Source organism: Salminus brasiliensis, chromosome 7 (assembly GCF_030463535.1).
Source record: "Salminus brasiliensis chromosome 7, fSalBra1.hap2, whole genome shotgun sequence".
In the NCBI taxonomy this organism is placed as follows: Eukaryota; Metazoa; Chordata; class Actinopteri; order Characiformes; family Bryconidae; genus Salminus; species Salminus brasiliensis.
Window position 1 is genome coordinate 14,532,534 of NC_132884.1, and position 26,451 is coordinate 14,558,984.

General features: G+C 41.5%; 1 protein-coding gene across 15 annotated transcripts in view; it reads left to right on the plus strand.

Annotated features, from left to right (window-relative positions):
• Nucleotides 1–26,451, plus strand: part of ptprfa (protein tyrosine phosphatase receptor type Fa) — a 288,662-nt gene that overhangs the window by 194,494 nt on the left and 67,717 nt on the right. For 10 of the 15 annotated variants that reach the window (XM_072683950.1, XM_072683949.1, XM_072683951.1 and 7 more), the window contains 4 exons: nt 124–257; nt 638–782; nt 4,936–5,241; nt 8,243–8,436. In XM_072683950.1, coding sequence (XP_072540051.1) covers nt 124–257; nt 638–782; nt 4,936–5,241; nt 8,243–8,436 — 779 coding nt within the window. The remainder of the gene's footprint in view (nt 1–123; nt 258–637; nt 783–4,935; nt 5,242–8,242; nt 8,437–26,451) is intronic. The other 5 variants (XM_072683958.1, XM_072683962.1, XM_072683960.1 and 2 more) reach the window with 1 other exon arrangement.

Below are 26,451 nucleotides of genomic sequence, written 5' to 3' on the forward strand. Positions count from 1 at the left end.
CTGGGCCACAGTAGGTGGGTTGTAAAGTTCTGGGCCACAGTAAGTATGTTTTGGGCCACAGTGGGTGTGTTGTGGGTCAGTTCAGTGTAATTTTCTATGATTGTGTCTTTTCCTCTCCTTTAGTTCCTGCCCAGCCCACTGATTTTGAGGCTGAAGCAGAGCTGGATACTCGGATCATGCTGACCTGGCTCTGGCCCGTTCAGGATCAGATCATTAAATTTGAGCTCACTTACTGGGAGGCTGACTCTGGAGACAAGGTACACACACCGTTACCGTCATGCAAGAAGCACTGACTACAAAAGCTGGACACCCAGTATTTCCAACTGGATGTGGTTTCTTTTCCCCATTGTGTTTTTAAAGGTAGTTTTACCTGTATGGAGTTCAGTTGCCAAAGCAAAGGAAATACAGTTTTGAGTAAAGAGACTATAGTTAGTTACCCTTTAAACTCTATTTAAGTTTAAGTTTACCTTTAGCTACATAATTAGCATATTAGTTACATTAGTTTCATAGTAGTTACCTACTAATTGTCGTAGTTGCTCAGTGATTTATAGATTCATAGAATAATAAACTGAGCTGCTCTTTACCGGACATTTTTGGGTGGTGGATCACTCTAATTCACTCTCCCTCTCTTTTCCAGAACCATGTGACCTTTGAGCCAGCCGGCTCTTATGCCGTGGAAGGCCTGAAGCCCGACACTCTCTACAAGTTCACCCTGGCTGCACGTTCTGAAATGGGTTTGGGGGTTTACACACAGCCCATTGAGGCTCGAACTGCCCAGTCCAGTAAGTACTGAAATAACACAACACACACTCCACTAATTACAGCCACCAATGTATCACTCTTTTCTTTTAGATCACTCATTCTGTTCTAGCACTCTTACTCTCCCTGCTGGTTGTTTCAGCCAAACCAGTGTGTCAGTGGCTATCCTTTGGGACAGAATAACATCACATGGTTTAAACAAAGGAAAGATAAAATAGACAGCAGTGCGTTGCATAACTGAAATGGACAAAAGGATGTCACATGCCACAAACTGGAGAAATGGATGTTGCATAACAAAATGCACAAGAGAAGGAGGAATGGGGCACAAATTAATGCAGGCTAAAATATAGCATAGATATTTTATGTAGTTCCAGTAGAACATGCTTCGGTCCATCTTATCAGATTACTATCTCAGCATCATATATAATTATTTTACGTCTCTAACTCTAACTATTTTTGGAGGTTTGTATGCACAGATTCATCAACATACTATGTTTATTACACTGATATTAGGTCTTCTACTTGACACACACTCTTTTCCACCGCTTATATGTTTATTATGTATTAAGGTTGATCATCTGATGCAAATAAGAGTTTTTAATCAGTTTACCAACTGTATTAGCTATGATTACGTCTAGCCCATTAGTCTGATAACCCACTTAATCTAGCCTAAGGAATTAAACGACAGTGCTGGAAACAAAGGTCATGTGTTTATTTGTAGCATAGATGGGTTGATTGTAGAAAATATTCATTTTGCTACCTCTACATCACATACTTAGAAGGGGCAAAGATACATTGTGTAGCTAGAATGGAAAAAATAGCACTGAACTTTAATATCACTTAATTCTGATGATTTTATGCAAGCACTGACCTGCCATTTCCATTGCTTTAGACCATGAGGCAGCCAAGACTTTGATGCTTCTCTAGTTTTGCACTTTTGCACTAAACTTATGTATGTGATTTACTGTAATCTACAGTGCCTATAAAAAGTAATTACCCCTTGGATGTTTTTTCCCTTTCCATTTCCAATTTATTGCTTTTATGAATAGAATCATGGACACATGGTCATATAGAAGCAATAAAAGGGGAAAACACCCACAGGATAAATACTTTTTATAGGCACTGTATATGTACATGTATAAACTCATTGAAAAGCTTAAACAGTGCTAACACAAAAAGATATATGTGGTTTTAGTTTTAGCCTCATAGTTCCAGTTCAAACTGAAAAAAGCAAAATGCAGACCCCAATCATGTCTTGGCTGACCAACTATATTGGAGAGAAGCGGGAATTTTAGGATTTTTCGGTAAATTGTCATTATAAGTACTTGGGCTTGGCGGACTGGGTCATCTTTCTTGATTGCGTGTGTTTTTTGTTTTTTTTTATGGCTTCTCCAATCCCCAGCTGAATCTCCATCACTTAGAGATGTGGGTTGAAATATTTATGGCGACTCTAAAGAAAATCACAGCTTATTTGGAGGTGTTTGTTCGACTTGTCGGCTAAAAGGGATTGCTAGCCCTGCTAGCTCACACTGATTTGGCCTCCATATCATACAATCAGTGAGACTGAGTCATCTTCCCCAGAGACCCACAACCTTTCTCTCTCTCTCTTGCTCTCTCTCTCTCTCTCTCTCTCTCTCTCTCTCTCCGATTTACTGCTTTTCTCTCTGTCTCTTCCTCTGTCTATCTATTCCTCTCTCCCTCCTCTTTCACTGACACATCCACTCCCTCTCTCCTTCACCTTTCTGTCACTCTCACCTTCCCTATGCTCTTTTTTCACGCTTGCTTTCATCCCTTTTTCAGTCCCTCCTTCTCCCACACACATTTACCTCCCGCTTCCTTCTTTTTTTCTCCTATTCTATTCTGTCTTTTGCTTTTCAACACCCACTCTTTCGCTTTCCGTCTCTGGCGGCATTTGCTCACCCCGTTTCTCTCTCTCTCCTGACCGTTTTGCATCTCAATCATCCCTCTGCTTTATCTTGCTTTTATTATTGTCTTTTTGTCCATTTCTCAAACTCTCTTGCACCTCCCTTACACTCTGTGGTGAAGAATTCATGCCCCATCGCGTTTCTCTATCTCTCTCTGGCTCTGGCTTTCTCTCACCTTCCAGTCTTTCCCCTCTGTGGGTCTCATTTATCATGGCCCCTCATGCTCACATGGGCATGGCAGGACAACCGTGCTTTGTCTAAACCTCCATCAAAGATGGCGCTTTTTTATGGTCTATGATATTCATCTGATAAGCTGAATAGTGGATGCTTTTCTCTCTCTCTCTCTCTCTCTCTCTCTCTTCTGCTTAAAGTTTTGCTCAGGATGATCAAGATGCTGCTGTGGGATAAATTACATGTAAAGCAATCCATGGAAATATGTTCCAAAACTTTGTAAACATTGATATGCTTTCAAAACATACTGTTCACCCCACAGTCCACTGAGTCCAGGCTGTAACAAAGTGCATTTTGAATTGTGATGTCGTGAAAACCATTACATTTGCACGCCTCGGCTCATTCAGCCTATGGCAGACAAGCCCCGTCCTTTTATACATTTAATTTATATGGGGTTCTTCGGCCCTCACTCAGCTTTTTTAATTAAAAAAAGAGGATGGTAAAAGAAAGACATGAAAAAAATGGTTAATAATGGAGAAGTTAAATAATTATCAACTGTTTTTGGAAGATAAACCCACACAAACTTCATTATTGTGTTTTGGGGGTACAGGGGCAGTATAACATAAGAAAAACCATCACATCCCCATCAACCCATCCAGTTTACAGTAAAAAAACAAACAAACAAAAAAAACAAACCGAAGTAGAGAGCTTTGACATCAGCAGCTAGAGTCAGAAAGAGTACAGTTCTCACTCTCTCTGGGTGGGTAGATGCCACTCTCCCTTCATGGCTTGAAATGCGATGCAGCACAGGCATCTATTAGCTTTCCTCTGAGCGTGTTTGCTGTCGCATTGGTGGCCCCAAACCCAAAGAGACGATGGCTGGCTTCTCATGTTTTGGAGGATATGGGTTAAGTCTTTACCCTCCTAGTGTCGGGAGCATTGCTACTGCTAGGGGGAGCTGCAAATGTGTAGGTTAATTGGCAGTACCAAATTGGGAGAAAAAAAGGAAACAATCAAAATCAGTTCAGTATTAGGCTCAGTTTTCATTGTTGTCATTATTGTCAACAAGGGTTACTGACAACTACTAGTCAAATCCACAGCTGTAATGGTGAAAGGAGATTGCTAGGTCGAAGCACAGAAATAGGTAGAAACAGACAACTTGAGAAACATGGAATAAGTAACAATAATAATGCACCTACAAACCTACAAAGACTCCTCAAAACACTAGAGAGGCCACAAAGATTTTTTATACATAAAGACAAGAGGTGACAGGAAGGTGGAGCCAAAAAGTTCCAGACAGAGCCAAAGGACCACCGTGCATTGCCTTAGGGCAACTGCAGAATCCCAAAAAAGTAATGATGTTTACATCCTCCTGAATTATGTGCACATGGGAGTGGTGTAGCTGACATATTCCATCCCCACCCTTTGTTTGTTGATTTGTTTATCCTTCAGGCCAAATGCCATGTTTTGCCCTCCTGTTTTCTTTCTGAAGACATGATCTTTGTCATCTTTGAGGTGATTTTGGTATCCAGGAATAGGGAGAGCACAGCTGGTAGAGTGGCACAACAGTAAATGAAGGTTAATGATGCTGTTTTCTTTACCAGGGTTAAGCTTAATTCTGTGCTAAAAAGGATCTTTAAGGGTGAATCAATACAAGTATTACAATTTAGTCCAGGCTTAATCCCTGTAAGGGCTTAATCACTGTCAGGGACACCAGCGGTTAATAAACCAGTGGCAGAAGGTGTCATAGACGAAGGGAACACATACACACACATACTTGCTTACTTGTTTACTTTTGCTTCCACGCATTGGACACTTAATGAGCTTCACCTACCTTTACGAGGTGCCACTATGCCACTATGTAGGTGAACATTGTATCTTCTCCCCTTTTACCCTAATAATCATTGGTCATTTTCTACCACTGACCAGATATTACTTGGATACAGGACCATTGTCAAGCATAGCGCATCAGTGAAACTGACATGAATGTGCCATGGTAGCGTATGGACACTGAACTGTCCAGATGTTTTCCGCAGTCCTGAGTTCCTTCATTCTTTCTTGACCCCTTCCATTCCCACAGCCCCGTCAGCTCCCCCACAGGAAGTGCACCTGCTTAGCCTTACCTCCACCAGCATCAAAGTGAGTTGGGTGGCACCCCCTGCTGCCAGTCGCCACGGAAACATTGTGCGCTACACTCTGGCCTACCAGGCAGTCTCTGGCGAAGACCAAGAGCGCCATGAGGTGAAGGACATTTCAGCCGACACATTTAGCTATGTACTGGAAGGACTGGAGAAGTGGACGGAGTACCAGGTTTGGGTTAAAGCTCATACTGATGTTGGGCCCGGTCCAGAGAGCAGCAGCACCCGCATCAGAACCAAAGAGGACGGTATGGTTGGACGTTCCTCAGAAATTCACTGAGTTGCTTATAACTGCTTCCGAAATTCTTAGAAAACCTTCTTATTGCTTCAGGTCTTCTGACAACTGCTTCAAACCTTCTAACTGCTTCAGCTTTTTTTTTTAATCAAGAAGCCTTCCTGTTGTTCCAGATCTTCTGAATGCTTCTTCTAACTGCTTCAAAGTGTCCTAAGAAAAAATACATTTTCCTACTGCTCCAGAACTTCTGACAGCTGTTTCAGGACTTCTTCTAACCACCTTGCTTTTGCTCCAGACCTTAGAACTGCTTCAAAACTCCTTCTGACTATTTCTGAACGTTTCATAAAAGCTTCCTCCAGTTCTTCAGCACTGCTAATCAACTGCTTCTAACCTTCTAACCACTTCAATCCTGAAGTAGTGGGTATAGTATGAATAGCTGACGCAGTCACCTCTAGCAAGACCAGTACATAACAACATGACTAAGAGAGCTTTGTTGAATGGTATCTCGCTCTCTCTCTCCCTCTCTCTCTCTTTCTCTCTGTCTCTGTGTATCCTGGGGACAGTCTTTTTCAGGCTAGTTGTTAGTGCTGCCACTAAGACTGTGGCAATGAGGCAATACTGGTTAAATACACACACACACACAGCCTTTGTTCCTTCACATGTTCTTCTTGTCAAAGTGCGTTCTAAGCAACTGGCTTCCATATAGATCCCAAACATGGTTCTCTTTTTAAAGTATTTACAGTGATCTACCTAGCTCACATTTAGCTATGCTAAAAACTCTAGCATAAGTCTAGTCTAAAAAAGTGCAATATATGTAATAATAAAATATATGCCAGGATTAAGCTTAAATCTTTACTTTAGGACTTTAATGGTTAATCAATTTCAGCAGGTGGTACAAAGATGCATCCGCATAGCGAATGCATAGAAAATCCATCCATTGCAACTAATGTATGTGGTTAACTAGAACTGATTAAGCAAATACATGCAGTGCCTCTGGCTCTGCTTGTTTTCTCAGCGTCTTGCAACACAAAGCCTTTGGAAAAATCAAGGCATCCTGAGAATTCTGTTCATTTGTGTTTCTCTGACACATTTCAAAAGATTTCCTGTGTTCTTTTAAAATACACCAGGATTATAACTTTGAAGTAGACACGATTTCTTAATTAAACAAAAAGAAAATAGAGTGAATTCTGTGGTTTATTCACAGAACTAATTTATAATAATAAAGAAAGTGTGTGGGTGAATCTTGGGTAATTTCGGTCTGACATCTGAGGAAGCTCCCTGATGTTGCAAGGGTAATGCAGATATATAAAAAGCATGTATAAACTGTGTAAAGGCCACTTAACAGGTGGGTTGAATCAAGTGGGCTTGTGCAGGAAAAGCTCAAAACTGTGTAGGATTCCGGCCATCCAGGACAGGAATGCGCACCCCGAGTATAGGTCATGTACTCTGCTGTCCTTTTACAGACAAAGAGTGAGAAAATTCACATTCACACATACTAGCATGTGCTTATTTAAACACTTTACACACATGATCTGCTTGTACTTAACACAGAAAAAAAGTGTTTCATTTAGAGGGAGTGTGAGTGTGTGTGAGAGTGGAGGGTGGAGGGTGAATCGCACAGCCTAAGCACATTTATACGCTTAAATGCCTCCAATTAAAAGAAGATGTTTATTGCTGATGTCGGGTGTTTAAACACACACATACCCATACACACCCAAACACATACCCATTCGCACATTCCTGCTTTTCCTTCTGGGAGTGAACTCTCCGCTTTCTGCACATTAATCTCCTAAAGCTGAGCTTTTTAACCTTTCCCGCCTCTCCCTCTAACACTGCCTCCTCCTCGATTGACCAGCATCAACACTGCTCTGTTTTATCGACATCAGATTTGTATTCATCCCCAACTCTCGCAGGAGCTGAGCAAGCATCCTGGGGTAGAGTGTTGGGAAGGAGGTTGTTTTATGTGTGAGAACCCCCAACATCCCACTGCCGCTCAGGCCATAAACTGCAGTCTTTATTTCATGTCTAAAGGTCAGGTCTAAAGATGCGTTAACTCCAAAACTGCAGACGTATGATTCCGTTAGTACATGTCTTATATCCTGGAAAACCTGAAAATGAATGGGTTTTTAAATGAGTTTTGTGTGGAGCAGTACAGGACAGCCAATCAGATCAGAGGTCATTTACATAGATTAGACTTAAGAGGTACAATAGGAGAAACAGCCTGTTTAATCTAAGTAAATGGGGTGTAAAGAGAGGTTAAACAGTGGTCATGTCAAATTTTAAAAGTTTTTGGAGCAAAAAACAAAAATGTCATCACTGAGCCTGAGTTAGTTGAGGACATGAGTTCCTTAATCTTTCTAATTATTGTTCAGTACATTGTACAACAGCTGGCTCTCACCATAGTTGCATATACCAGTGGTTGTTAAGTAAAGGCAGTGGTGAACTGTAAAGTGTAATGTAAATTGCCAAAAACATACACTTCAAACTGTGTTGATCAACTGAGACCAAATCCCAGACCTGAAGTACCATGAAGTACCATATGACACAAATCTTGATTGTTCTGTCACCAAACTGTAACTTATTCTACAGCTAATGTAAAGTTAATATATATGTTATCTAATAATGGAACTGAAGTGTGGGGCCACATATGCACCCTTGGAATGTACCATGAATTCTCTTCAGATAGGCAGTAGTCCACAGCAGTTCAGATCCTACATACATACACTAATATTAAAATGACACATTAGGTGAACATCCAATAATGGCTTTTTTTTTACTCTGGGCTATGTGTGGGAATTTGGGGAAATTTTGGGAAAATTGGGGAATTTTTCTTCCTGAATCAATCTGCCAATGAAAGTACAACAGATTACATTGAACAACCTCCTCTGGGGAAACCTAATCCAGCTCCAGTAGCACTGCAATAGTCTATGACTAGTCTATAAAACTCCTAATGCATATGGCTAATTCTCTCTCCCTCTCTCTCTCTCTCTCTCTTCCTCTCTTTCCTCCTCCAGTGCCAGGCGCTCCTCCGAGGAGGGTAGAGGTGGATGTAATGAACTCCACGACTCTGCGGGTGACTTGGAAGCCCCCGCTGGCCCAGAAGCAGCATGGTCAAATCCGTGGCTATCAGGTGGTCTACTCCCGTGTGGAGAATGGAGAGCCACGCGGTCAGCCCAGCATCCTGGACGTGGCCCTGCCCGAGGCTCAGGTACTACTATAAAAAAAAACACAACTCTCAGCTGCCCAGAGCAGCAGCACAGATTCTAACCCTCCTACCCGATGCAATTCTTCCTGCCTCAGCCAAGGACATGTGGAATATGTGTCTGTGTGTGATGTGTAGTCCATAAAAAACTCAGCATATTTGGAATTCCTCCTAGAATTATAGGTTCCATTGTACTTATAAATGTTGGGTAAAGATTATATATATATATATATATATTCATTCATTAGAAGGGGTGTCCACAAACATTTGGACATATGATGTACATATACATATGATGATGTTACACTACAGGTAGACATCATGGACTTCAGAGAAGCATAAGGAAATATTAATGAGTGTTTTCTAATTATTGATAATGAGGTGGTGGAGAAGAGGCACTTCTGACCTTTGAGAGTTTCATTCCACTGAGAATCCTGAGTGATGTGTCTGGGTTTATGTCTGGCTCTCTCTTTCTGCTTCTTCATCCTCTCTCTCTCTCTCTCTCTCTCTCGCTCTCTCTCTCTCTCTTTCTCTAAAAGGTCATGAGACTCCATCAGCATGCGTTTTCTCTTTTTTTTTGTCTTTTCTGCTCTCTTCATTTGTTTTTCTTTCCCTCTGAAGCAGATAAAGCTCTCACTCTGATTTCCTTCATCAGCAGCATTCCTCCCTTATCTCTGCATGCAAAAGACACCCCAGCTTCTACACTGTAGATTATCTTGTGCGCACACACACACGTGTGTACACACACTCCTTCTCTCACTCATGCTTGGAGTGAGTTTTTTGTTTTGTTCTGGAGTGTGTATTCTGTCCCCTGGACGTCTCTTCCCCAGGCGTGACTGCACAAGTTCACACAGAAAACTCCTTCACCCTCCCCCCACCCCCCAATATTACCTTGTCTCTCCTGCCGTTCTGCACCCTGTCACATCTGTTGCTGCTGTAGGACAGATTTTAGAGACAGTTGTTTTACAGTTATGACACATGTTGTTAGAGATGTAAAAATAAAGCCCAGAAAGTAAAAAATCCACCCTAGTATTTTGCTCAAACTGCATTGGCGAATCTGCTGCAGCTTAGCTCTCTACATACTACATGTCAAGATGTAGAATTACAGTCCAGAGAGTAAAAACCCACCCCTGCAGCTCAGTAAAATCCACCTCAGTATTTTACTTCAACTACCTGCACAGCTCTGCTGCAGCTAAGCTGCCCAGACATTTGGAGCAAACTCCTGGGCCTGAATTTTACATCTCTACATGTTGTAAAACATAACACAGAAAACATTTAAAATGTGAAAAAAGTAGTTAGTTGCTCGCTGTCTTCAAATGCAGACTGAAGAACATCCTTTTTCAAGAGTGCTTAGGCAAAGTGTAGTGTATGATAAGTATTGTGGCCCCCATACTGACCTTATATTTAGTAGCGTCTAAGCTTAGCGATATCTTTAGGATCTTAGTGTATATAAGCTAGCTAAGGGTAGCTTGGGTGCACCGTATGGACAAAAGCATTGGGACATATGCTCAGTGTGTGTGCATTTGCACATTTGTGTCAACAATGGGTCCAAGTAAGTAACTCCACACTTACTCTGAAAGAAAGAGTTCATAAGGAAAGATTTTTTTTTCTCCTCCTCCTTTCTCCTTTCTTGCTCAATGTATTTATACCATAATCTGAAATGGTCTATCAAAAAAGCCCCTGTTGCAGTCTTCACTAGACGGTAAAATGTCAAAGATATCAGTGTTCCAGGTAGCTCAGCTGTCTAATGCTTTCACTATGGCCCGGGGCTAATGAGTTCGAATCTCAAACCAGGCCGCTTTGCCATCAGCAACCGGAATCTGGGTGAGCGCAATTGGCCATGCTCTCTCTGTGTGGATAGATGCCACTCAATTCAACAAACAAATAAAAATAAGTAAGTAAATTCATTCAAATATCATTAGGAAACACAATACATAATTTATTAGCTTAGATTAGAAAATAAGCAAGGACAACACAAACGTAACCATTTAAAAATCAGTTTTATTTTATACCTATAACCACCAGTGAAGTTATACTTGTAATGTTGTTGATGGTAAAAGGGCTGCACAACAATCGTTATGCCTTATTGTAATATTTTAGGCTGGCAGAATTCCTCAAAACTACAGTGAAAGACTCAAAGAAACAAGCTGTGTATTTGTGTGATTGTTTTATTTGTTTATCTATGACCTACCTTGTAGACACCACCTTGTAAACACGTCCTATCCTCCGGTCAGCACCACTGTGAACAGTTCACATGTTGCACATTTTCCTAGAACTTCACCTCAAACCTCATTGAATTACTTTAATTACATCTCAACCATATAATTATGCAGAACCTGGGAAAGAGAGAAAAGTTGGGGAGAGAGAGAGAGAGAGAGAGAGAGAGAGAGAGAGAGAGAGAGAGAGTAAGAGAGTAAGTTGAGATTAGTTTGGAACAGGCCATGTCAACCACATATCATACTGTGTATGTGATGGTTTAGAAGTATTGTTGGTGTGTGTGTGTGTGTGTGTGTGTGTGTGTGTGTGTGTGTGTGTGTGTGTGAATCATTTTGAGTGGGGCGTTTTGTCAGTCTCAGGTGCTGCAGTGTTTATGGCTGCTGCGTCCTTGTCTGACAGAAGTGGCTCTGCTGGCTGTTCTTCCGCAGATACATTGGCTTTAACCCATCGCTCACAAACACTAAAAAGGAGAGTAAATGTGAGATTGGTCTGGGACTGAATGCTGCATTTTATTACACACACACACACACACACACACCTAGTGTTAAGGCCCTCTGATGTCATTTGCTTTCACATAGTTGGCCTCCTGCTGCTATTTGTCCTGTTCTGTCTAGTTGTGATTCAATACATGGTTCAACTGTTTAACTATAGTAGATACTTAATTTAGCAGTGTTGGGTTGTGGAGTTGGGTCATGTAGAGTGTTATAGATGTTCAGGTGGGTGTTGGGTTGTGGAGTTGGGTCATGTAGAGTGTTATAGATGTTCAGGTGGGGATTAGGTTGTGGAGTTGGGTCATGTAGAGTGTTATAGATGTTCAGGTGGGATTAGGTTGTGGAGTTGGGTCATGTAGAGTGTTATAGATGTTCAGGTGGGGTTAGGTTGTGGAGTTGGGTCATGTAGAGTGTTATAGATGTTCAGGTATGTGTTGGGTTGTGGAGTTGGGTCATGTAGCGTGTTATAGATGTTCAGGTGGGGTTAGGTTGTGGAGTTAGGTCATGTAGAGTGTTGTAGGTGTTCAGGTATGTGTTGGGTTGTGGAGTTGGGTCATGTAGAGTGTTGTAGGTGTTCAGGTATGTGTTGGGTTGTGGAGTTAGGTCATGTAGAATGTTGTAGGTGTTCAGGTATGTGTTGGGTTGTGGAGTTAGGTCATGTAGAGTGTTGTAGGTGTTCAGGTATGTGTTGGGTTGTGGAGTTAGGTCATGTAGAGTGTTGTAGGTGTTCAGGTATGTGTTGGGTTGTGGAGTTAGGTCATGTAGAGTGTTGTAGGTGTTCAGGTATGTGTTGGGTTGTGGAGTTAGGTCATGTAGAGTGTTGTAGGTGTTCAGGTATGTGTTGGGTTGTGGAGTTAGGTCATGTAGAGTGTTGTAGGTATTCAGGTATGTGTTGGGTTGTGGAGTTAGGTCATGTAGAGTGTTGTAGGTGTTCAGGTATGTGTTGGGTTGTGGAGTTAGGTCATGTAGAATGTTGTAGGTGTTCAGGTATGTGTTGGGTTGTGGAGTTAGGTCATGTAGAGTGTTGTAGGTGTTCAGGTATGTGTTGGGTTGTGGAGTTAGGTCATGTAGAGTGTTGTAGGTATTCAGGTATGTGTTGGGTTGTGGAGTTAGGTCATGTAGAGTGTTGTAGGTGTTCAGGTATGTGTTGGGTTGTGGAGTTGAGTGTGTGCATGTGCATCTGTGCACATATGCTAATGTGTGCATGTGTGTGTGCGTTTGTGAGTGAGGGTCTCTGAAGCATGAGCTGTGTCCGATCTGATAAGAGATGTAGAGATGTTGTCAGGCGCTGATGTTTGTCTCCCCTGGAACAGGAGACGGTGTGTTTTCTGACCGGGTCATTGAGAGAGGTAGTGAGAGAAGGAAGGAGAGGGAGAGAGGCACGAAAGAGAGACTTAAAGAGAGAGAAAAAACACAGAGGGTCTCAACGTAGGAGGAGAGCGATCTGCTGAAAACACAAACCTTGGCACCCACAGCCCACATGGTGCACAGAATATAAAACAGACACACTGCCCAAGGTTCTGTCAGAGGTGTGTGTGTGTGTGTATGTGTGTGTCCAAGGCTTTTTTTTTTCATAGGATAAAATATGTGTGTGATTAAACAGGATGAGATTACATATTGCAGTGGTCACCAACTCTGCCAGGGCCTGGCCGATGAATCATTTGGCCGATGACGTCGAACCAACATTAAGATTTATGGCATTGGCTGTGTTAAAGCACCAGTAATTTCTCTATAAATGTTATTTAGAATATATATAATAGAATAAAATAATAATAATTTACAGGCTGCTAAAAAAAAACAAAAAAAGCTCATGACGTCTTAATAAATGAGAAAATAAAGCATTCTCTTACTGAAGTGCTGTCAGCTTAATATGACACCTCTGAGAACGTGTCAGTATCAGTGCGTTTTACTGAAGTTCTTCAGTCTTAGTATAGTATTCACACTGTTGACATCATTTCCGTTGTCAGTTGGTAAAATGAACCACATGAGAACAAGCTGTTAAAGGCTTTTTATAGCCACTGATTATCTACATTAGTCATGTGAGACATCTGTTGGAACTCCATCAGAAGTTAACAGGCTTATAGGGGGAAGTCAAGCCAAAAATGAACATGACCATACTGCTATGAGTGAATGCGCTTTTGGAATTCAGAATCATTCGAATGAATCAGTTACTTCCATCTGATTTCAAGCTTCGAAACTTGGGTTTTGCACATGACCTGAATTCACACAGGCTAGTAGTACCCACAATGTTTATATAATATTTTCTGCAGACGGACCATTCGGATTAAGAAACAGTATGTATAGCTTCACTTTTATTATGCAAAGGATATCGTGTTTTATATGTGTAATGTGTGGATCTTGCATAATCATATATTACATTACGTTTGGCCTATTTATCCATTCCATTCAGTAGTTGTTTAGAATTTAGGCTAAAATGTGAAGCAGGGTTCAGGCCCACAGAGGTTTATAATGCCACAAAAGTAGAAAAACCCTCTTAAACACAGTTATAGAGCTTTGATTTCTGGATACTAATTTCAGAAATACGACATTTGAATTTAACGAAACCTGTGCTTTGAACACAATGGCTTCAGAAGAATTGGAATTGAAACATCTGAATCCCAATATTCAAATTGAAATCCCTAATAGTCTGTGTCCCGCACAATCAGTAGATTCTAGTCTGATTCTAGTGCCTTTCCTTAACCACTCTTGTAAACTCTCTCTTCTTGTATCCTAACACTGCTATCTGGGGTGGCCCAAAGGATGGGTTTCCCTGGAGTCTCAGTTTTTCTTCCTGGAGTCTCACTCAGTGACCCTCATTAAGTCTAGGAAACTAAGTTTCTTATTAAAAAGCCATAGAAATAAGCTTAGTCTGCGTGTCTTGGAGGAAGCATATGCTAGCCTTTACCCTTCCAGCACTGGTAGCATTGTGTGATGGAGGAGGCTAGTGGGTGGGAAATGGTAATGAAGGAATGACGGACAGAAAAGCACTGACAGTGATGTACAGAAAGGCAAGTACTAGAGATGGAGTGAGTTTTACTTCAAATAAAATGAGTCTTACTCATTAAATGTACTGAGGTATTATTGTTATTTGGTGATACTTAATAATTTCACAATTATTTACATGGTTTTATAGTGATTTATTTGATTTATTGATTTCTAAAGAAAGAAAATGTAGTCATACAAAATTCATATTAATTAAATGGACAACATATTAATGAAAACTGAAAGAATAAAAAAAATCTAAATGATTCATATACAATTAAAGCTTGCTTTTATAGTCGCCAGCAATAACAGCAACTTCTAATGGTTATTCAAACAAAATGACCTCCCTCTCTCTCTCTCTCTCTATCACTCTCTCTGTATCTCTGTCTGTATCTCTCTGGAAGAGGAGAAAGCAGTAATTAGGCTGTAACACTGATGCCTCCTTACAATAATAAGAGAGAGTATTGAGCCACTGAGCGATGGCGGGAATGCCGTGCATTCCTCTGTGACAGACGAGACACCGCCTGCCTCTTGCTTTTTTTTTTTCTTTTCCTCTGTGCTTTAGCAAATATGTCAAAATAATTGTCGTATCACTCTGCACATGTTTAGACTTGTTTTTCCTAAGTCTTTCCCTCCATTTTCGAGGGCTAAAAGCCTCTATTAGCCAGCAGATCCACCCTCTGACATCCCTCTGCACACCTGATTTCTTCAATTTTCTCCATCAGTTTTCATTAAACCACTGCAGCGAGTTTCTTTGTCTTTTGACAAAGTCAGTGGAGACCAGCGAGAAAATGTCCCAGCGTATTCAGTTCAAATCAGTGCAATCTGATCCCAGCTTGAACTGCATTATTTACCTGTGACTTCTGGAAACTTCATGAAGTCTGAGTAAGAACTTTAATTCCTCTATGTTGAGTGCACTCTAATAAAGCAGTGTGAGTTGTCTTTTCGTTTTAAGCCCTGGTGTGATTGCTTTTTTAGAACAAATGAATAATGTTTCCAAAAAAACCCTGGTGTACACCAAACAATCGGACCAAGGCCACCTCGAGAGGAAGGTGTCAGGCCATTTCCAAATCACGGCTTTTGCATTTCGAACGGAATAGTAACGTAATGTGGATTAAAGACATTTAAAGGGACAAAATACAAAATGCTGGGTTAAAAACAGCCCAGTTTGGATCATTTCAGCAACTGGATCAACTGGGTGTGTAACAGAATGCACACTGGGTTTAAATGGGTGTGAATAATCTACATAATTTATCTGGAGGGCTAATGCTTGCCTCCTGTCAGATACTGTCAGATATTCTCAATTGATCTACAGCTACCAATGACTGTCCAGTAAGACAATGGAAGCAATCATAGTATTAGTCATAATAGTAAGCAGTAAAACATCTATATTTTATGTGAGTTTAGCCACTGATTCCTGCCAGTCGTGCCTCTGTGCTGCTGCATGAAGAAAAGTTGCTGCTAATTATAATAACAATGTCATATTCAAGTACTGTTAATTAATGCTGGTAATTGACCCATTGGCTTGGTTTTTAATGTTGCATAATCAGTAACTCAGCCACTGGCATACACAATACCTACACAGGCACTACCCAGCACTGTGCCCCAGCCATTTTTAGAATGCAGGATAAACTGTAGTCTCATCTTTGCATCTGAAACTGATGCTTCTGAAGCTTATTTTTCAATAGATTTCATGAATTCATCATAATTAATTAATTTTGGCAGTCTTTGACTTGTATAATTATAACATTGGTGCTTTTTTTCTTGTAAGCTCTGCCATTGTTACGAGGTTGTGTGTGTGTGTGTGTGTGTGTGTTTATGTACAGTGAGTCCAAGAAGTATTTGATCCCTTGCTGATTTTCTTCGTTGGCCCACTAATAAAGACATGATCATTCTATACTTTTAATGGTAGATGTATTCTTACATGGAGAGACAGAATATTAAAAAGAAAATCCAGAAAATAAATCTAAGGAATATATATTAATTGATTTGTATTTCATGGAGTGAAATAAGTATTTGATCCCTTAGTATTCATTAGCAGTTCTGGCTTTTACAGACCAGTTAGACACTCCCAATCAACTTGTTACCTGACCTGAAGCCACCTGTTCTCACTAATCACTTGTGTGAAAAACACCTGTCCACAGAATCAGACAGATCACACAGATTTCAAGTCTCCAACATGGGTAAAACCAAAGAGCTGTCACAGGACCTCAGAGTCAGAATTGTTGACCTTCACAAAGCTGGAATGGGCTACAAAAAGATTAGTAAGGTGTTGGATGTGAAAGTAACAACTATTGGTGCAATTATCAGAAAGTTTAAAGAGTATAACATGACAATCAACAGACCTCGGCCCGGTGCTCCAAAGAAGATTTCGCCTCGTGGGGTGGCAATGATGCTGAGAACAGTCAGAAATCGTCCTGCAACCACTCGGCAGGAGTTAGCAAATGACCTGAAGGCAGCTGGGACCACAGTTTGCAAGGAAACAATTGGCAACACTTTGCGCAACAATGGATTCACATCCTGCAGTGCCCGAAAGGTACCCCTGCTGAAGAGAGCACATGTGGAGGCGCGCCTCAAGTATGCCAATGATCATTTGAAAGATGAACCAAGTTATTGGGAGAAGGTTTTGTGGTCAGACGAGACCAAAATTGAACTTTTTGGCCTCAACTCCACCCGCCATGTGTGGAGGAAGAAAAATGCTGCCTATGACCCCAAGAACACTGTGCCCACCGTCAAGCATGGAGGTGGAAGCATAATGTTTTGGGGGTGTTTCTCTGCCAAGGGTACAGGGCTACTTCACCGCATCACTGGGAAGATGGATGGAGCCATGTACCGCACAATCCTGAGGGACAACCTCCTCCCCTCTGCCAGGGATCTGAAAATGGGCCGTGGTTGGGTCTTCCAACATGATAACGACCCTAAACATACAGCAAAGGCAACAAAGGATTGGCTCAAGAAAAATCACATTAAGGTCATGGAGTGGCCCAGCCAGTCGCCAGACCTCAATCCGATCGAAAATCTATGGAGGGAGCTGAAGGTCAGAGTTGCCAAGCGACAGCCCACCAACCTTCATGATTTAGAGAGGATCTGCAAAGAAGAGTGGGCCAAAATTCCCCCTGGTGTGTGTGCTAAACTTGTGGTTAACTACAACAAACGTCTCACCGCTGTGCTTGCAAACAAAGGCTTTGCCACTAAGTATTGAGTGTGTTTGGCAAGAGGGATCAAATACTTATTTTCCTCATTGAAATACAAATTAATTAAAATATATTCTTTAAAATTATATTCTGGATTTTTGTCTTGATATTCTGTCTCTCCATGTTAGAATATATCTACCATTAAAAGTGCAGAAGGATAGTGTCTTTATTAGTGGGCAAACAAAGAAAATCAGCAAGGGATCAAATACTTCTTGGACTCACTGTATGTGGCAGAGTAATACTTGAAGGGCTGCGGTCACAGTGCAATATTGGCACTACTAGGACATCTCTCAGCCACTTCACATTGAGGGATCGGAACTGACTGTGGTCTAAACTGTAGTTATTGAATTGACAGTTTGGGTTTTAAAACGAGGCTCAGGCACATAAAAAACACCAACATAAAAATACTCCATACACACGACTCCCATACACATCAATTAGATCATATATAGTGGGCTGTGCCACTGTGCTATCCTGTGATAGATGTAAGCAAGTCTGTTTCGTTTGTTTCTTGGACCCTGTATCAGGTCCATCTAGTGCAGCAGTTTTTTTGTTTATTTGTTTGTTTATTTGTTTTTGGGGGTTTTTCAAAGCAGTAAGTCACTCAAGCCTGCATTTCAAACTTTGCAGGAACGTCAGGATAATGTGGGCTCTTGTGGCTTAGTGCTTTACAATATCACAAAACACATAAAACAAGACATGCATGAAACCCCCAAGCTCAGTGAGGCCAGTGTATTATCACAGTTCTAATCCCCACATTTTAGCCAAGTTACTTTCTGTTTACACCCTTTGGGCTGATGTCTTATGTGTCAAAGCTGCCTTACTGAAATGTGGGTTGAGCGTCATGCCGAGCAATACTGAGGGAGACACTTGCTGAGTTTCCATTTATATTTATGTGAATGAATATGTATGCATATTTTGGTATATCAATTAAAAAAGACTTGGAATGGAAATGGCAAATATTCTTTCAAATCTTAGAACTCTGCATAAACGCTTGTTTTCTAGCTTGATGTGACTACTTTTTTGTGAATAAAAGAAATAGAGAAGGAATTGAGATTTGAGGGAAAAGTAAGTGATGCTCATGTGATTGCTCAGGTGATTCCGTTTTGCTCTTATAGTGCAAATCAAGCCCGGTTTATTGGCACATCACATGAACACAGATGTAAAGCGGAGTGAAAAACGAAGGTGCTTGTCTCTCCCAGTTAAACTGAAATGAACAAGCTATTAAAGTAGCTATATGCAGATGCTGTCTTTGGTGTGCAGTTTGACTGGGCTGCGAGTCCCAGTTGTGAGATGCAGGGTGCAGAGTGAGTTTATGTGGGTGAACATGTGTGTGCTTAGTATTGATTGAAGTGAGATGTGTGTGTAGAACAAAACCACAGGGAGATACTGCTCATCATTACAGCCTTTTCAGTAAACCCTGTCCATATTTCTCAGAGCAGGAAGAACAAACAGTAGCAGTGTTTACATGCACACCAGCACTTCAATATTAGCCTGACTAAGACTGATGGAAGTAATTTAGCTACACCGCCGTAAACAGCACGGCTCCAGTCTTAGTCTGACCTGGCACATCAAGCCGAATGCCAGCCTTCGGATGCCATTAGGCCAGTGCGTCAGACCAGGCTCGATGTTTGACCATCACCTGCAGTCTGTGTGGCAAGTCCCAGTGGGTCTGTGTCAGCACTGTTGTGGCCGATTGAGCGTATTAGAGCCCGTCTGCACCAAGCTGATGAGGACAAACTAGCACCAAATTAAGGCCAACTGTGCTGATCAACTTCTGTCAGCTCACCCTCTCGCCTCTGAAAATTTGCACTCAGACAGTTGACAGTCAGCTCATACACACACACACACACACACACACTGGAACAACCCTACAGCACGAGCTGCAGTAGACTGAAATCGGCCAAATTGCAACATAGAAGCTACACATGAGTCTAAACATGAGTCTAAACCACCGTAAGCTTGCCTGTAAAGTGCTGGCTGAGTAAATGTGTGTTGCTACAGTGGAGGTAAATGACAGTTGGCGTACGTGAAATTATAAAAAGTGAACAGACTGAATATCTCCTGCTTTATTCCAAATGAATGTGCTGTCAAAGCACCTTGTCTGAGGTTATTCATAACAGTGTTAAATATTTTCTTACTGGGACTTTTGAGATATTCAAACACTGTTTGTGTAATGATTTAAACGCGCTCAATAAGCAAAAATAGTTCAAATGATTCAAATTTGGAACCCAGCCTCCTCTGGACTGCAGCAAACAGTGAGGTTCGGCCAACCGCTGTCACATTTATCAGCTTTATCACAGAGTTGATGATAGCGAAACATTCTGAACATGTTGCTTTAGTTGGAAAACGCAAGCATTCCTCCTTCATCCCTTTAAAGCAGCAGTTTATCATTTTTATAGATAAGCTAATCTCTTAAGTCTCTGAAATTAGCTAATTGGTGGGGTAGAAGCTTCAAGCTGCAGTTCTTGCTAGCTGCATTAGCATTGTAGCTCTAGTGCAGAACTTCACACCAAACACGTATTGGCTGATGGGTTACATGTGGACATTTAATGGGAGAACTGGAATAGAATCTGTGCGTTTGATTCGTAGCCGAACTGACGCTTTAATAAAAGAAGTAGGTTGGGACTCCTGTATAACTAGATTTGTCTCCATTTTGCTGCTCCTCCACTTGCTGTGAAATACGTCACCCACCCAAATCACCCTGCCATAATTGTTTCTTCCTCAGACACTCAGCTGCTGAAATATTCATACTGAATGAATTCTAGATTAGAAAGTGTGTGTGTGTGTGTGTCTGTTTGATTCAGAGTTGTTCCGTTTGTCTTTATGAAGCACTTACAGAAAGCTGTTGAAGAAAACACATTTATTTGGTGTTCATTATTTAAGCAGTTACATCACACACACACACACACTGTTGTCCTTTAAGTACTCTTTTATTTATTAGTCAGTACACACATGTATTTCAGTTGACTCATACACAGACCACTGTGGTGTCTCAGTCACATACAATATACATACACACACACAGGCACATAGTCACACGCACACACACACACGTGCGCACATGCCTTTGTGAATAAAACATGCACAAACACAGACAGGTCAGTCAGGTCAGAAATGTGATGCGGTGGCCTGTGAGGTGTCTCAGTCACAGCCAGTAGAGACCCCCCTTACACCGGTACAGGTCAGTGTAAGCCTATGAGGTTTGGTGGAACACTGACTGACAGCTGCTTTTACACCAACGCACAAACAGGTTCAAGGTGGAGCTCATCTGGAATTGGAGTCACACTCCATAACACCTCACACACACGCACACACGCACTGCCCTGCCTGCATGCAATTAGGACAGTGTGTCTGTTTCTGTCTCTCTGTGTGTCTCTCTGCCTCTGTGTCCCTTTCTGTCTCTCTGTCTGTCTCTCTGTCTCTGCGTGCCTTTCTGTGTGACTGTTTGTCTGTGCGTCTCCCTCTCTCTCTCTCTCTCTCTCTCTCTCTCTCTCTATCTCTCTCTCTCTCTCTGTGTTGTGTTATGGAGGTATTGTTGTGTAGCTGTAGACTGTGTGTGTGTGTGTGTGTGTGTGTGTGTCGTATCTGCTGTTAGTCAGTAAGGTCATGGTGTAGAATATAAATGAACATAAATGCCTCATTTAACCTGATCAGTCCTTTGGGTGGCAGCAGCTGCTTGTAAAGCTTTTAGCTCATAAAATTGGGGCTGAAAACTCTTGTCACATTCACCGTGTTTACAGGAGGAGAAAGGTCAACACGGAGATGGCTTTTTGCTGTTTAATGTACTCCTCTCCTTTAAACCGTGATTTCTCAATTCCTTATAAAGTCAGACATTCATGTTTGTATATTTTGTGTTACAAATGATGAACTCTTAGGAATATCACAGTACATTTTTTTATACAGTGACGGCACACAAAAAGCTCCGGGTCCACACACTGATCCAGTTTATAATGACCAGTGTGAACAGGAACCCCCATATCTACTCTGTGGCAGATTTAAATGAGTTGAAGGGAACAAGCGTCAATGGGGAAAAGATCACTGGTGATACGCTAGGTAAAATACGGTTAAAGGTGGTGGGACGGCAGACTTGGCTTAAGAGGTGTGCGTGTATACCTTTGCCTACATGTGTGCGGAGGAGGAGTATAATGTATCCCTCATGCTGGAGCTGAATAAGCAGCAGAGCTCCAACCTCTGAAGGTGAAACTTAATCTCAACACACTGACAGACACATTACAGCAGTACAGGAGAAGAGGTAAATCATTCTCTCTCTCACACACACACTGCAGAGAGTTAGCCAGCAGGTGAAATCATCACTGGGGTGTGTGTCTGCCTCAGCTGGAGAGGCTGTATATCATAATACCTTTAGTGTGACATTTACTCAAGCAACAGCAGCAAAACTACAACCCCAAAACTCAGCTATCCCTGTCTAAAATCACATACTGTCCCAGGAGCACAGGCTTATGGGATTTGTAGTGTTTTATTGGTACATCAATCACGCCAGCAGTACAAGACAGAGTGTAATCTCTCTCCGCTCCGAAACTGAAAGAGGGTTTTGGGCTGTTTTAGGCCAGCGTGTATCTGTCTTGATTTGGGTTTGTTTGTGGTGGCATTCTCCAAGTTTAAAGTGATAGTTTGGCACAGTTTTCCCATTACCTCAAATGTGTTTGGTGTGTGAGGTTTTTTTTTTTAAGGATTTTTATGGTGCCATGAGGCTAACGTAGCTAAGAAATAATGGATGCCTAAACTCCACCAAAATACCCAGCACTGTGTGGCTTCTTTTTTTTTGTGATCTTCTTTCTTTTGTTGTTGAGTGATGTCATTGACTTGTTTTCTTGTTGTATGAATGCTTATGTGTGTGTCAGTGGGATGCAGAAGACTTCATGGACTATGTAAGTAACCTAAAGTGTGTGTTGGTGATTTGGGGCTTTATAAAGATGAGATTCTGCTCATGGAATGTCTGTCATGATTGGTTTGAGTTTGGGAACTAACAGCATCACCAGAATCTCACTTCTCTACTCCTACAGTCCTCCTACACTGTTTTCTGTGTGTGTGTGTGTGTGTGTGTGTGTGTGTGTGTGTGTGTGTGTGTGTGCTGAATCAGTTGGTTGAAATGTCACCTAAAGTCAGTTTTCAAAATGTGATTTTTAGGAGTGAAATTCTAATAAAGGTTAAAGGTTTCCACTCACCTGGGCTGTAATTGGGCTTTTCTCTTCCTGGATAAAATGTAGAGGCTTCCAGAAAGTCTCTCAGGGGCGTTTTAGTTAGAGAAATGAGTTATTTATCATCAGTTACATCATGTTCTGTAACTACATACCTACCTACTTATTTATCTATCTGTCTATGTATGTAAATAGCTATCTGCATACCTACCTAATTATTTACCTACTTATTTACCTATTCGTCTGTCTATCTGTAACTATCTATTTACCTACCTATTTACCTATTTGTCTATCTATTTATGTAACTATCTACCTAACTACCTATTTTTCTATATGTCTATATACCTACTGACCTATTTACCCACATGTCTATCTATATTTGTAACAACCTATCTGCCTACCAGTCTATCTATCTATATAACTATTTACCTACCTACCTATTTACCCACATGTCTATCTATCTTTGTAATTACCTATCTACCTACCTACTTACCTGCCTTTGTATCTTTGTAATTACCTATCTACCTACCTACTTACCTACCTGTCTATCTATCTATGTAACTATGTACCTACCTAGTTACTTACCTACCTGTCTATCTATGCTACTATCTATCTATCTATCTATCTATCTATCTACCTATTCAATTACCTGCCTACCTATTTACCTACCATTCCATTTATCTATGTAACTACCTGTCTCTCTCTTCTTACCTAATTATTTACCTACCTTTCTATCTACCTACTTACCTATGTATTTACCAATCCATCCATCCATTACACACTTCTTCTGTGCACTTTGCTGTTATTCGTGTGGCTCTGTGTGTTTTGAAGTGTGTTGTGTGCTGTGATAACTGACCTGGGTAAGACCTTGAGTGTGTGCTTTGTGTAATCAAAGACAGAGCCTTCTGTGGTGATGTGGTGTTGATAGGTAAATGTGTGTGCAAAAGGAAATCTAACTACAACAGGTGATTGTGAATATGAATGCACTGGATCTATAACACACAGGAGTTTCATTTACACTGACAGCTTTTACCTTTAAAAACGATCCCACTGTCTTTACTTCTCCATTACTGCTTTACAGTTCACCTCAGCAGTGCTCTGATGATGTGGATGTTGGAAGTTACATTTCTGCCAAAGCAATTATTATATGAGAGAGAGAGAAAGAGAGAGAGAGGAGTGTGTTGTTTTATTGTTCCTCCGCTCTCTAACTTTGCCCATTTATGAAGTTCTCCTGTGTTCAGTCAGATTAGAGGTGTAATTACTGTGCTGAATTCTAATACACTCATTTACTGCTTTACATTCTCTCAGTGTGGAGCTGTCTGATATACACTCCTACTTGCATACAGCTTTATACCCACATATTCTCTCTCTCTCTCTCTCTCTCTCTCTCTCTCTCTCTCTCTCTCTCTCTCCATCTTTCTGTAGACTCTCTTTCTCTACCCTCTCTCTGTATCTTTCTTTCTCTACTCTCTCTCTCCATCTGTCTCTACCCTCTCTTTGTATCTTTCTTTCTCTGCCCTCTCTCTCTCTATCTTTCTCTACCCTCTCTCTGTATCTTTCTTTCTCTACTCTCTCTCTCCATCTTTCTCTACCCTCTCTCTCTCCATCTTTCTCTACCCTCTCTCTGTATCTTTCTTTCTCTACTCTCTCTCTCTCTCTCCATCTTTCTCTATCCTCTCTCTCTATCTTTCTTTCTCTACTCTCTCTCTCCATCTTTCTCTACCCTCTCTCTGTATCTTTCTTTCTCTACTCTCTCTCTCTCTCCATCTTTCTCTATCCTCTCTCTCTATCTTTCTTTCTCTACTCTCTCTCTCCATCTTTCTCTACCCTCTCTCTCTATCTTTCTTTCTCTACCCTCTCTCTCTATCTTTCTCTACTCTCTCTCTCCATCTTTCTCTACCCTCTCTCTATCTTTCTTTCTCTACCCTCTCTCTGTATCATTCTTTCCCTACCCTCTCTCTCTATCTTTCTTTCTCTACTCTCTCTCTCTCCATCTTTCTCTACCCTCTCTCTCCCTCCATCTGTCTCTACCCTCTCTCTGTATCTTTCTTTCTCTACTCTCTCTCTCCATCTTTCTCTACCCTCTCTCTCTATCTTTCTTTCTCTACCCTCTCTCTGTATCTTTCTTTCTCTACTCTCTCTCCATCTTTCTCTACTCTCTCTCCATCTTTCTCTACTCTCTCTCTCTATCTTTCTTTCTCTACCCTCTCTCTGTATCTTTCTTTCTCTACTCTCTCTCTCCATCTTTCTCTACTCTCTCTCTCTATCTTTCTTTCTCTACCCTCTCTCTCTATCTTTCTTTCTCTACTCTCTCTCTCCATCTTTCTCTACTCTCTCTCTCTATCTTTCTTTCTCTACCCTCTCTCTGTATCTTTCTTTCTCTACTCTCTCTCTCCATCTTTCTCTACTCTCTCTCTCTATCTTTCTTTCTCTACCCTCTCTCTCTATCTTTCTTTCTCTACTCTCTCTCTCCATCTTTCTCTACTCTCTCTCTCCATCTGTCTCTACCCTCTCTCCATCTTTCTCTACCCTCTCTCTGTATTTTTCTTTCTCTACTCTCTCTCCATCTTTCTCTACCCTCTCTCTGTATCTTTCTTTCTCTACCCTCTCTCTCCATCTTTCTCTACCCTCTCTCTGTATCTTTCTTTCTGTATCTCTTTTTCTCTACTCTGTGTCTTTCTGCTTCTCTCACACCCCCCTTTCTCACTTTTTTTCTCACTTTCACCTTCTCTCCCTTTCTGTCTCTTCATCTGTCTTATAAATCACCACATCTCCTCTCGCTCTCACTCTGTCTCTCACAAAATGGGCCTCAGTGCGATGGCAGTAAGAGCTCACAGTGCAGCAAACAGCAGAGCCATCATCACACTCAGGACACAGAAACTGAAGACTCAGTGAGGACTAAATACCAGTCTGCAGGAGCAAAATTCTACTCTGGATCAGGAAATGCACACTTCCAATATACGTGCTCCCTTGCCGCCTGATCCTCCCACATTTTGTGCGATCCTTTCTCATAGACATGCATGAGGACGAGAAACTCATTGTGCATTTTTTCCCCACACATGGCTCATAAACTGCACGTTTAGACTCAGGCACCGCTTCCGTACAAAAACACACTGTCAGAATGCTTCCGATTAGCACCTGAAACAGGTTTAAAAGGCATAGTATATCAGACCCCAGTCTCTCTCTGTCTCTGTGATGTGGAGATTAATGAGGCATGGCTGTCACATCACTTCACACAGATGAAGACAATCCCCCCTCTCTCTCTCTCTCCCTCTCTCTCTCTTTAGTGGCGCTCATCTCTTTTTAAACTCTCCACCTCTCCGTGTCTCTATCTCTCCATCCTCCCTGCCTTAATGCCAGAAGCTCCAGCTTCAGCCACCATGGCAGATTAGAGAGACTGAGTTAAAAATGAGTGCAGACCAAGGACAGGCGGGAAGAAACCACTCAGCACCAAACACCAAAGAGAGATCCCCTACCATTAGAATAATGAGACATTTAAAGAGAATTTAAAAGCTGGGGATAATTCGCATTTCCTTCTCATCTCCTCCTCTCTGCCTCAGCATGCTCACCAACTGCTCAGGTTATAAAATGCAGCCTTAATTAGGACAGGAAAGCTGTTCTTTTTAAGGCAGTGGAAGCTCATTCTTGGGGAAACTCAGAAATTATTGATTGTAGGCCTCCTGAGTTTTGTCCTTATCAATGGGAGACCACGGGTTTGATCCCTGGTGATGCTGCAGCCATCTGTGGCCGACATCCTTTCACCTTCTCTGTGTGGGTAGGATGGCCTTCCCCCTCCATCAATCAGTGCAATGTTAGTCAGGCTGTTCATCTGTCAGCTGATGTCACAGAACTGGTAGTTAACAATGAAGTTGCAATAGCGGCAGCTCGACAAATAAGGGTAAAGAAAGTATAGTCACCACACCAGTTTTTATTCGTTCTGTTCAGCACAATTAAAGATTCACGTCCAATCCCTCA